Source organism: Garra rufa, chromosome 14 (assembly GCF_049309525.1).
Source record: "Garra rufa chromosome 14, GarRuf1.0, whole genome shotgun sequence".
Taxonomy (NCBI): domain Eukaryota; kingdom Metazoa; phylum Chordata; class Actinopteri; order Cypriniformes; family Cyprinidae; genus Garra; species Garra rufa.
In genome coordinates this window covers 19,298,031-19,309,954 of record NC_133374.1, presented here as the reverse complement: position 1 = coordinate 19,309,954, position 11,924 = coordinate 19,298,031, and the positions used below count along the sequence as shown (strand labels likewise).

The following is an 11,924-nucleotide window of genomic DNA, read 5'->3' as shown; positions in this document are numbered from 1 at the left end:
ATGTAATTGTAAGTTTGCAGTCCAAAAAATACCAGTTAAGGAATGTTTGAAACAGATATAATTGTGGCCCCACTGCCTTTCTGCTATAAAACGCTAAAGTGGCTAATTGTAAAATAGTTGGTGGTGAAGAAAGTAGATAAAATAAAATTCATTATACAACTGGGCTCAATTTGTAGCATGTAAAGTAAAACATAAACGGACAACAGACAACCAGCGACTGTCTGAAAGGGTGGAAACATTTTTTCTTTCTCACGTTCATCAAACATACATTCCCAAAAAAAGGGAAAAAAACATCCTGAAACATGCAACAGCATTTCCCTTCTTGGACACACTGAGCCTCACATGGCTGCCAATAGCCCTGCCAGGGTGCCTTTGAGCAAAAAGGAAATAGCCAATTAAACTTCAACAGAATGTTCTCCTTTTCCAAGATATCACAAGCATCGTGTTTAAACAGATCTAACATTTAAGCTATCATTCAGTGATGGAAAGTCAACCAGTTCATATACTGGATTGGAAGCTTTAATGAGCAAAAACATAGCATATATACGTCTTTAACACCTCGATTCATATGTCTCTGTGGCATCTCTTGTTTTCTATAGTTTCACAATGCATAGCCGAAAGCCAATGATCCACATATTGCATGCATTCCTTATTTTGCTTTCAAACAACTTCCATTGCACAACTCCCAACCACTCAAGCTTGCAAAAGACGACCCTATGGTTATCATTGAGGCAATCATATGGTTAATTCTTTCGAACAGCAATTACATTGTTTTAGGATTCATAAGAACCGCTAGGAGATCTAGTATATGGAGGGGTGAGGAGGACATACGATGAGTATGTATGCTGAAAACGGAGTTCGTACAAGGTGCTTAAAGTGCTTGAAGTACTTAAATGTGACTTTGAAATTTAAGGGCTGGAAACCTCTTGAAAATAGCAATATTCCTGAGTTACACTCTTAAAAATAAAGGTGCTTTAAAAGGTTCTTCACAGCGATGCCATAGTAGAACCATTTTTGGTTCCACAAAGAACCATTAAGTCAAAAGTTTTTAAAGAACCATCTTTTTTTCTTTTACCATTTTATAATCTGAAGAACCTTCTTTCGCCACAAAGAACCTTTTGTAAAACAGAAAGGTTCTTCAGATGGTAAAGGTTCTTTATGGAACCATTTAGACAAAAAAGGTTCTTCTATGGCATCGTGAAGCCCCTTTACTTTTAAGAGTGTATGGAAAGACAACATATCTATGAAATAAATGTTTAATTTTGTCAATAAGCACATATCTTTTAGAGCAAAATTCACACAATTCAAAAAACATCATACCTTTTTCAGTTAATGTCATAAAACTAGTGAGCTAAGCAAGTAGTAGTACTGACAGTGCTGTATTAACATGGCTGAAGATGCAAAAAGAGAGTCATTTACTCTGAAAGTCATTACGCATTTACATTGGAACCGATTAAAACTTGTGACTCCAATCATTAATTTCAAGCGATTCATTTTTGAGAGCCATTCATTTTTGGATTTCAACATTGCTTTTAACAATTTTAAAAAGCAAGTAGTCATGAGTGAAACAGAGCTTTTTGAAACTCCAAATTAGTTAAAGCATTGCGTTGCAAAATTATTCACTATTTCGAAGTGCTCCATATGGATCGCGTATCGCAAATAATTTGTTTCAGATCCGGACTTCAAATTGCGTATTGCCGATCATTTGCCTTATGAATAAAACAGTGGTTTTACTATAGTAAAAGTGTAGTATACTTTGTAATACTTTAGTAGTAATGCTTTGCATGTGCTTCAGTTTATTTTAATTAGTATATTTTTATTTATCTATTTCTCTTTTTTTAGAATTTTAAATAAAAGACATTGTTCGATAAGTGAGATCTCTGATTAAAGTTCTTGAAAATCAAAAAAGTAGTGCTTGAAAAGTCCTTGAAAGTCCTGGAATTTCATTTTAAAGTATCTATACATACCCTGTAAAAACAATGAGTATTTTTAAACTATTTTGATAAAAATCACTCAGGATAGCTCTTTCACATACAGATCCAATATTAGGCAACAATATTTGTCATCAAAGGATCACGAATTGGCAAATTTGTTATTTTGGAGATTGTTTTGTTTTCAATAGACCAGTCTCTTCCACATAGTGACTGGATGGATAAGCTATGGATAAGATTTTGCAAGACTACTGTACATCTATATGAAGGCCTGGACAATGCCTTAATCCTTCAGTGACAAATGACTGCAACCTGGAATAACATGACTTCAGTCATGTGATCTATAAATACTCTTAAAAATAAAGGTGCTTTAAAATGTTCTTTAAAGTGATGCCATGGAAGAAAAGAACCATTCAGTCAAAGGTTCTTCAAAAAGAACCAACTCTTTCCTACCTTTTTATATTTTGAAGAACCTTTTTTTGCCACAAAGAACTTCCACTTTTGTGAAACTGAAAGGTTCTTCAGATGTTAAAGGTTCTTTATGGAACCATTTAAACAAAAAAGGTTCTTCTATGGCATTGTGAAGCGCCTTTATTTTTAAATACCCCCAAAATTAAAAAAGGAGACTATATACTTCCAAAACAGTACTAAAAATATCGGTAACACTTTACAATAAGGTTCATTAGTTAAACATTAGTTAATGTATTAACTAACATGAACTAACCATGAGCAATACATTAGTTACTGTATTTACTAATCTTCATTAACGTTAGTTAACGGAAATACAGTTGTTCATTGTTTGTTCATGTTAGTTCACACTGCATTAACTAATGTTAACAAGATTTTAATGATGTATTAGTAAATGTTGAAATTAACATTAACAAAGATTAATAAATGCTGTATAAGTGCAGTTCATTATTAGTTCATGTTAACTAATGTGGTTAACTAATGTTAACTAATGAACCTTATTGTAAAGTGTTACCAAAATATCATATAAGCTATTATTATATTATTTTAGCTTTGTAGGCAAGTTATTCTGACTTAAATAGTCCCCCTTTTGATGTCTAGATGAATGTGGGTTTCAAATTACATTAGAATGAACAGATTCAGGGGAAAACATGACCTAGATTTGGTATAAAAAATTATTAAACACATTTATCACAAAATTGTAGATTGTTTACCCTTTTTATTAATTTAACCTAAACCTATAACCTCTAAGTCTTTGTTCACCTTGAGTGGCCTTAATCTGATAATTAGTAGTCAGGTTAGTAATACAAAATATGTGGTTTATAACCATATCCTAAACAGGATGTGAATTAACATCTTTATTTGCTTCTTCAGTATTTTAGTATGTATCTGACCAATACAATTAGTATGCTACATCCACTCCTGGATGAAAAAGCATTTGCTCAACTTTAGTGCTGTGCAGTTACATAATTTAAACTATCCAGTGGGACTGGAGAGCTCTCTACTGCCATCTCCTTGTGTCATGTGACACATAAACCACAGTCATTCTCACCGACAGACGGGGCTATAGAGTAAAAAATGCATCATTTTTTTCATTCAAACTTGTCACAAGAAGCTTGTGACCCAGTTAAAGAGAATATCTCATTCTTATGTCATTGCAACTGAACAACTGTGCAACTGTATGACTTTCATATTTTGCAAAATGTCTCTTTGGAATGTAAGGCAATACCAAAACATGGTTTCCAACATTCTTTAAAATGCCTTTTTTTGTGTTCCACAGACGGAAAAAGTCTTAAAGGTTTGAAACAACATGAGGGTGAGTAAATGATGACAGCATTTTAGAAACCTACTGTCAGTAAAAGAACTATCTAAGCAGGGATGCCCAAACTCAGTCCTGGAGGGCTGGTGTCCTGCAGAGTTTAGCTCCAACCTCAACACACTTGCCAGGAAGTTTTTACTGTGCCTAGTAAGAGCTTGATTAGCTGGTTCAGGTGTGTCTAACTGAGGTTGACGTTAAACTCTGCAGGACACCAGCCCTCCAGGACCGAGTTTGGGCTCCCCTGCTGTAGTCTGACCAAAACTTACTCTTATCTTATTTTCTAAATGCATTTTGTAAACAATTCATTCATACATGTTTCATTTAAAACAAAAAACAAAACAAACAAAAAACTAGTCCTTCTAGTGAAAATTACAGTTCTCTCTGGTGACGTATGCCCTTCTGCCTTCACTTTTAAACGAAATGCTGATTAAAATCTAGCTGACAGCCAATGAATAGAATCAAGTCTTCTTTGATAATCTGTTACACTTTGATGTACCTCAAAATACAAAAGAAATGATCTGTCACTACTTCATCTATTTTATCGTGGCTTTAATTTACTAATATGTTAACAACAGTAATCGACAAACGCAACACTAAAGATAGACAATGTGTAAAACTTATACTGAATGGTAGAAAATTGTCTGTAGAAATAAAATGATTAACCTTTATCACTTAATTGTCACTACATGAAATACCATTGAGAAATTGTCTTTTTAAAAGTATTGTCTTAAATGAATAGTTCACCCAAAAATGAAAATTACCCCATGATTTACTCACCCTCAAACCCTAGGCGTATTTGACTTCTTCTTTCAGACGAAAACAATTGGAGTCATATTAAAAAATGAACTGGCTCTTCCAAGCTTTTGAGATTTTAAAGCCCAATAAAGTACATCCATCTATCATAAAAGTACTCCACATGGCTTTTAGGGGTTAAAAAAGGCCTTCTGAAGTGAATCAATGCATTTGTGTAAGAATAATATCCATGTATAAAACTTCTATAAAACATAATCTCTAGCTTCCGCCACAAGAGCGTGGTGTTACAGTGAATGATTCAGGACGTAGGTGTAGCGTAAGCTCCAATAAGAACATGCTAGTCTTCCGAGAACCAAGTTTTGTTTACAGCAAACAAAACTGTTGGTATACTCCAGTTGAAATCAATATGGTTAGGCAAAAACCTCAGTGTCTTCTTGGCTTATATCGAAATCCTCCAACATTTATCTTTACAAATTCTTGTTTTGTACTTCTAATTTGTAACTGTTGTTTTGTTTTTTGCTCTCTCCTCTGTGCTTTTGCGTTCATCCCTTCTAACCGGAGCTTACACTACACCTATATTCTGCTAAAAACAGTTTATAAAGTTTTAAATATAGATATTTTTCTTACACAAATGCATGGCTTCACTTCAGAAGGATCGAGGAGCCATAAAATCCAGGATGCACATTTTTGGACTTCAAAATCTCAAAAGTCATTCACTGCTATTATAAGGCTTGGAAGACCCAGGACATTTTTTTTTTAAATATAACTCTGACGGTATTCGTCTTAAAGAAGAAAGTCATACACACCTAGGATGATTCGAGAGTGAGTAAATCATGGGGTGATTTTCATTTCTTGGTGAATTGTCCATTTAATGTGGACAAAAGATATCCTTAGCTTCTTAAAAAGGTCCGTATTTACTTCATGAGCACCACAAGATTGGGCAGATATTCCAACAGAGTCTAAACAGAGTTTGTAAGATTTCTAGTGTTCGCCACTCCTGTCTTATTAGTCAGAGTTCTCCTCATTGCTAGAGTTAGACAGCAGTGCGCATTCCTGTCTCCTGCTGTGGCTGCTCCTCCTCTTCCTCCGGCCAATCATCCTAAGCCTCCGCCGGATGATGTCTGGAACACAAATTACACCTTTTGATAAGTCTACATCTATGGGAAAGTGACAGAATGAATGGTTTGTTGGTAGTGCGTACTTACCACCCACATTCTCATAGTCTTGCTGGTTGTCGTGCCAGTAGAGACTGGTTGAAGATCGACAGTGGCGATAGAGGCGTGTATGGAGTACAGACAGGGTGAGAAGCACTAAGAGAAATCCCAAAGCACCTGCTGCCCACACAGCCTCATCTGTACGTGGTACGGGTATCCTCTCGCCCCTCAGCGGCCCTCCTAAATGAGGAGACTGTGAGTCTGGGACTCCACACTGTCCAGTCTCTCCACATTCAGATCCAGACCTCTGGGCCTTTGTGTCAGTTTTAATGCGATGCTTCTTTCCTTCTGTTAAAGTTTTCTCATGTGTTTTACTATCTGTTTGGTATTTATGGCCTTTAGTAGCATTATTTTGTGGAAACTGCTTTTCGATTGTTTTCGTCTTGTCTGTAGTAGGCTCCTTAGAGTCCTTGGCTGAAATGAGAGATTGTGTAACAGCTAGCATCGAGGAAGAGGCCATCACCTTTGTATTATTTTGTGGTAGCGTGTCTGTACGGTTCAGTTTTGCACTGTCTGTGTTGTTAAGCTCATATGGTTTGACGTCATCTTTCTGTTTCACTTCTTCCAGGGATTGTTTGACGACCATCCTGCTTTTCCTGGTTCTCCCTCTGGTCTTCTGTACCTCAATGAGACTGAGTGTCTCCATGCAGCAGTTTTTAAGAGACTAGCAGTTGAAGAAGAAGGTCAGCATAGAAGGTTATCATTAGCATTTCTGTTTATGTTAAATAACTGCATCATAATACAAATCATTGATTGATATATTGGTCAATGTAGTGCAGTTTCTTCACCTTTAATCTCTCCACTTTGGATATGTCCTGACTGGTGTTCACTGGTTTGTCCATAGATGCTGGTTTTGTCAAATATAGATTGTACTTTGCTCTTTGGTTTGTGCTAGCTTGACTAATATTGGAGGAAATGGAAAGCAACCAATCACAAACCCCAAGTGTGATGCGAGACATCTCTAGTGATCGGCCCCAGGAGACCACCGCTAAAGGCTTTCAGAAAGATAACAGACAGATATGTCAGAAATGGTGCTTTTTAAATGCATAAAAATAATATTTTACAGAATGGCTTAAACTTGCACATACATTACAATTAAAAGGTTAGGGATCAGTAAATGCATAAACTAGTTTCCACAAAAATATTAAATAGCACAACTGTTTTCAAAATTGATAATAAAAAAGTACATTAGAATGATTTCTGAAGGATCATGTGACACTTTAGACTGGAGTAATGGCTGTAGAAAATTCAGCTTTGCATCACAGGAATAAATTACATTTTAAAATATATTAAAATAGAAACCAGCTAAAATACAAATAATATTTGATCATTCCTGTCAAATAAATGCAGCCTTGGTGAGCATAAGAGACGTCTATCATAAACATCCAAAGGTTACTTGTTTGACGCAAGTCAGCCAATTAAATCAATCCATGTGACAAGTTCCCTTCTTTATCCACAACCACTGTGAACAGACAATCATCCAGTGTTTGATTTAGACACCTGTGTTACATGAATTGCTGTTGTGAATGGTGACAGCGTATGACTCACTCTGTGTTGGCTGAGCCAGGGGTGAGGTGTGAGGATGTAATGAGACAGACAGGAGTGAGCCAACCCCGCCAAACTCCTCCGAGCTTCCGCAGAGACACAAGGGTGATACAGAAACACCAGCGCGCCGTTCTGTCAAAAAACAACACATGCAGAGCTTTTCAAATTGTTTTCAGTAACAGGTTTAGTTATGGAAATACTGTGAGTTTGCATTACTCTGAGGTTGTGTAGCCAGCGCTGAGGGGGGCAGTAAAGGTACTCTCCACTCTCTGCCTCAACAGGCCGGTAAGGACCACTAAAAAAACCCCCAAAACAATAAGTTATTTTTTAACACAGCTAGTTAAATTAATAAATGACACGTACACTAAGTCAAAAGTTTTTGTAAGATTTTTAATGCATTTTAAAGAAGTCTTTTCTGCTCACCAACAGTGTTGAGGAATGTTACCTTTAAAATCAATGCATTACAATATTGAGATACTCACTAAAAAAGTAACTAATTGTATTACTTTTCATAATGTAATACATTATGTATGTATGTATGTTTTTAATATAACAAAGTTATATTTTTGCCATATGTAAAAGCCCTTTCACACAACAAATGAAATGAATAAGCCTCAGGCTGAAGGAAACGTAAATTCAATTATTAACAAATTGAATTATTGCAGGTTTGCATCATATTCTGAGTTTGCTTTTGACTGGTTTTATTAAGTTTGAGGAATACTGAATCTGTTTTTGTGTATGTGAGATGAATAAATGCATATTTAGTCTAGAACTACCGTAAGCATCATGTTTACACAACACACACAACTCAATAAATGGATAAAACAAAATAACTGGCGTTACTTATCTAAAAAAGTATTTCAGTAAAAAATGTTTTTACTGTAAATTAAAGTAATGCATTACTTTACTAGTTACTTGAAAAAAATCTGATTATGTAACTCAAGTGACTTGAAATGCATTACCCCCAAGACTGCTCACCAATATTTTTACTATTTAAAGTAACTGTTTTCTATTTCAATATATTTTAAAATGTAATTTGTTTCTGATTTCAAAGCTGATTTTTAGCATCCAGTAGACTCCATTTAGACTCCAGTCACATGATCCTTCAGAAATCTAATATTCTGATTTGCTGCTCAAAAAACATATATTATTATTATTATTATGTTCAAAACAGCCGAGTAGAATTCATGTTTCTTTGATGAATAGAAAGTTCAGAATAACAGCATTTATCTAAAACAGAAATCTTTTGTAACATTCTAAATGTCTGTATCTTGACTTCTGATCAATTTAAAGCCTCCTTGCTAAATAAAAGTATTAATTTCTATCACCCCCTCCCTTAGCTTTAATCACAGGAATACATTACATTTTAAAATATAATACAAAGCAGTTATTTTTAAATAGTAACAATTGCTGCTTTTCTGTAATTTGGACTAAATAAATGCAGGCTTGGTGAGCAGAAGAGAATTCTTTAAAAAAACATTGAAATATTACTGTTCAAAAACTTTTGACTGCTAATGAACTGAATAATAACTGGTAAACTGAAATTCTTATCGAATTACATTTGGTTCCGTTAAAAGACTTATTACAGCACTACTGTATGTACATCACCAAACAGACAGCGCTATCAGTGCAGTCCTATTTCTGAACGAATTACTCATATGAGCCGTTTCCTTTATTGAATCAAAGTATATTGCGATTTCAGAAGGACTCTTATGAACTGGTTCTTTTTAGTGAATCAAAATCATACAAACGTACGAGTGTAGTAGTTCGAATTTCGAACAAACGACTCTCTAAACACAAACACACTTAAAAAGTACTTAAAAATGTTAATGGAGTCGGTAACGAACCAAGATAGTTAAGAGGAATCGGAACTGAAACCGGATAAGGAATCAGATAAGAGATCTGAGTGTTGGTCAAAGCTTACTGAGTGGGAATGCGGTCTTTGTATGTAATGGGTGTGTCCATACAGATGTAATCAGCAGCCTGCACAGGAAAAATAAAAGATACTTTTATTAATACTTCATTAGTTACTTTCATCTGTTTATATGAAGCACAAACATAACATCCCGCAACATAGATTATTTAATCATTACAGTGCACAGTGACTTGCTTGAGAGTGAACAATGTTGTCAGTGTGACTATTTGAAATTCATTTACCTTTAAAGTAGGTTTTGTGTCAATGTCAGGCATATCCTGCAATAAATAAACAAAAAGGAACATCTGTAAGTCATACTTAAATGATCAGTTGCATTTGGTACAGTAGTTTAGTTTTGCACTGCATCATTTTACCGTCTGCGACCGTGGCCAAACCTCTTGACACACAAGCTCATCAGGTCCTGGTAGGTCTGTGACCAGATTTGTCTGAAATAATTGTATGTCATATAAGATAGGCTGACCAAAACACCATAGGTCCTACAATTCTAGATCTGAGCATCATAAACATACAACATAAATAAAATGATATAAAAGTACATTTTAATATTAAGGTATAATACACACTACCGTTTAAAAGTTTGGGGTCAGTAAGACTTGTAATAGTCTTTAAAGAAGTCTCTTATGCTCATCAAGGCTGCATTTATTTGATTAAAAATACAGAGAAAAAACAGTAATATTGCAAAATGTTTTTACAATATAAAATAATGTTTTTTTTTATTTTAACATACTTTAAAATAGAATTTATTCCTGTGATGAAAAGCTGAATTTTTATCAGCTGTTACTCCAGTCTTAAGTGTCACATGATCCTTCAGAAATCATTCTAATATGCTGATTTATTATTAGAATGATCAATGTTGGATAATATCAACAAATATTTTTTGGAACCTGTGATTTTTTTTTTTTTCAGGATTCTTTCATGAATAACAAGTTTAAAAAGTACAGTGTTTATTCAAAAAACAATGTAAATTATTTATTATTAACTTTTTTGATAAACTTTTAATGATTAACTTAATACATCCTTGGTGAATAAAAGTATTATTTTCTTAAAAGAAAAGAAACAATAAAAATGTACTGACCCCAAACTTTTGAACGGTAGTGTATATAAGTAAATATCGAATATTTAATGCATTTCAAAACTGGATGAATAATAATCATACAGGAATGGTAAAATGTTTTACGAATTTTTAGATGAATCACGCCATAATATTTGCAGCTGTCACTGCTTGTCATGTCATTTACTCCTGAGGCTATCAGTTGATTTAACGTGTATGATTAGTTGTTTAGTGAGAAGTCTAATGGTGTTTACCTTGCCATTGTCGCAGTGTGTCAGTCTAGAAGGACAACAACGTGTCACACAGAGACAAATCAATCCGGACAGGATGATAACTTGACGACTCATGACTTTATCCGAGTGCAGTCAGATACATTCAATACTATAAGGTTTACTGGATCTCTGCCACATAATCACAACACCCTGTAGCACATTATAAATGCTAATGTCGGTATTTAAACCCGTCTGATAATCCATGCTGACCTCGAGGATCCGCACTTTCAACTGTTGGAAAGTTGGCTTTGTTTACTTGAAGAAACCCGAAACCAACAAGTTACGAACTTGTTCGGTTATAGAGAAAGTCATCGCGTTTCGTAATAAAGCATCACAGAACCGTCGGATATGTTTTGAGTCCAAGTTTTAAGTTTTGGGTCCTTACATAAACATCTGAAGTTTCTCTTTTGGTAAGTTAAAAGTCATCAGTAACGTTAACGTTACCCTGAATCGAAATATCGCGAGCTATAAACACATACACCTTCTATTCACGTTCGCGTCTTCTGTTTATAAACTACGTAAACTTCATACACATAATAATGTGAGTAGTGTTCATAAGTCTCCAGAGGATACACACATATCTACGGTGGCTCAAAAGGATCAAACTCGTTTTCGACCTTTCGGACTCCTTGACGTAATCTGCCAACTTGCTAACTATTTATCAATACTTAATGTTCATAAAAATGGATGTAAGATGTGTTGTCGATTATTAATAAAATAAAAATAGGAATTAAATGTCCAAGCAAAGTAAGCACTTGTAATTTAAGTGAAAGCATGTGAATTTAAAGTTGGTAAGACCCAAAAGAACGTTTATTTATTGATAGATGTGATTGAAAAATGGGTCTCTGTTTTTTTTTTCTGGACAAAATGTGGCAATAACATATATTTTGTATCATAATTTCTGATATACAGCTTAATAACACATTAATAAAATGCTTTAAAACAATGTAATTACCAAAAATGTAAAATGTTAATGTCAACTGCACATTTTTTTTTGACTCTCTAAACTGTCTTCTGCTGTGAAATGCTACACAAAACTGTAGTAAACACTTTTTTATTTTTTGAGAACTACAATTACTTAAAAAAAAGAGATGGGGAAACAATACATTAAAAAAAGATTTCTTGAGTTAGCAAAAAATATTTCCACAAATGAACGAGAAAAAAGGTAAATGCGACTTATCTTAATTCCAACTTTAATTTCAGAAAGCTGTGAGTATATTTTGCAATTCTGAATTTTTTCTTGGAATTACAAATTTACATATCACATTTCTGACATTTTTCCGCAATTGTGAGTTTATATCACACAATTGTGACTTTTTCCTCGCAGTTGTAAGTTTATATTACACAGTTCTGACTTTTTCTCGCAATTGCGATTTTACATCTCGCAATTGACTTTTTTTATGCAATTGCGAGTTTTTTTCCACTTTTTTCCCACA

At 34.3% G+C, this 11,924-nt stretch overlaps 1 protein-coding gene across 1 annotated transcript; it reads right to left on the bottom strand.

Moving 5' to 3' along the window:
* Positions 1-3,241: 3,241 nt before the first annotated feature.
* tp53i13 (tumor protein p53 inducible protein 13) lies at positions 3,242-11,051 on the bottom strand. The gene is made up of 9 exons (XM_073817786.1): positions 10,471-11,051; positions 9,519-9,590; positions 9,387-9,422; positions 9,154-9,212; positions 7,446-7,524; positions 7,233-7,361; positions 6,473-6,679; positions 5,676-6,348; positions 3,242-5,591 (listed from the first exon to the last, which is right to left on the bottom strand). Exons 1-9 carry the CDS (start codon positions 10,561-10,563, stop codon positions 5,476-5,478), a joined length of 1,464 nt encoding a protein of 487 aa, XP_073673887.1. The 5' UTR covers positions 10,564-11,051; the 3' UTR covers positions 3,242-5,475.
* Between the last annotated feature and the right edge of the window lie 873 nt (positions 11,052-11,924).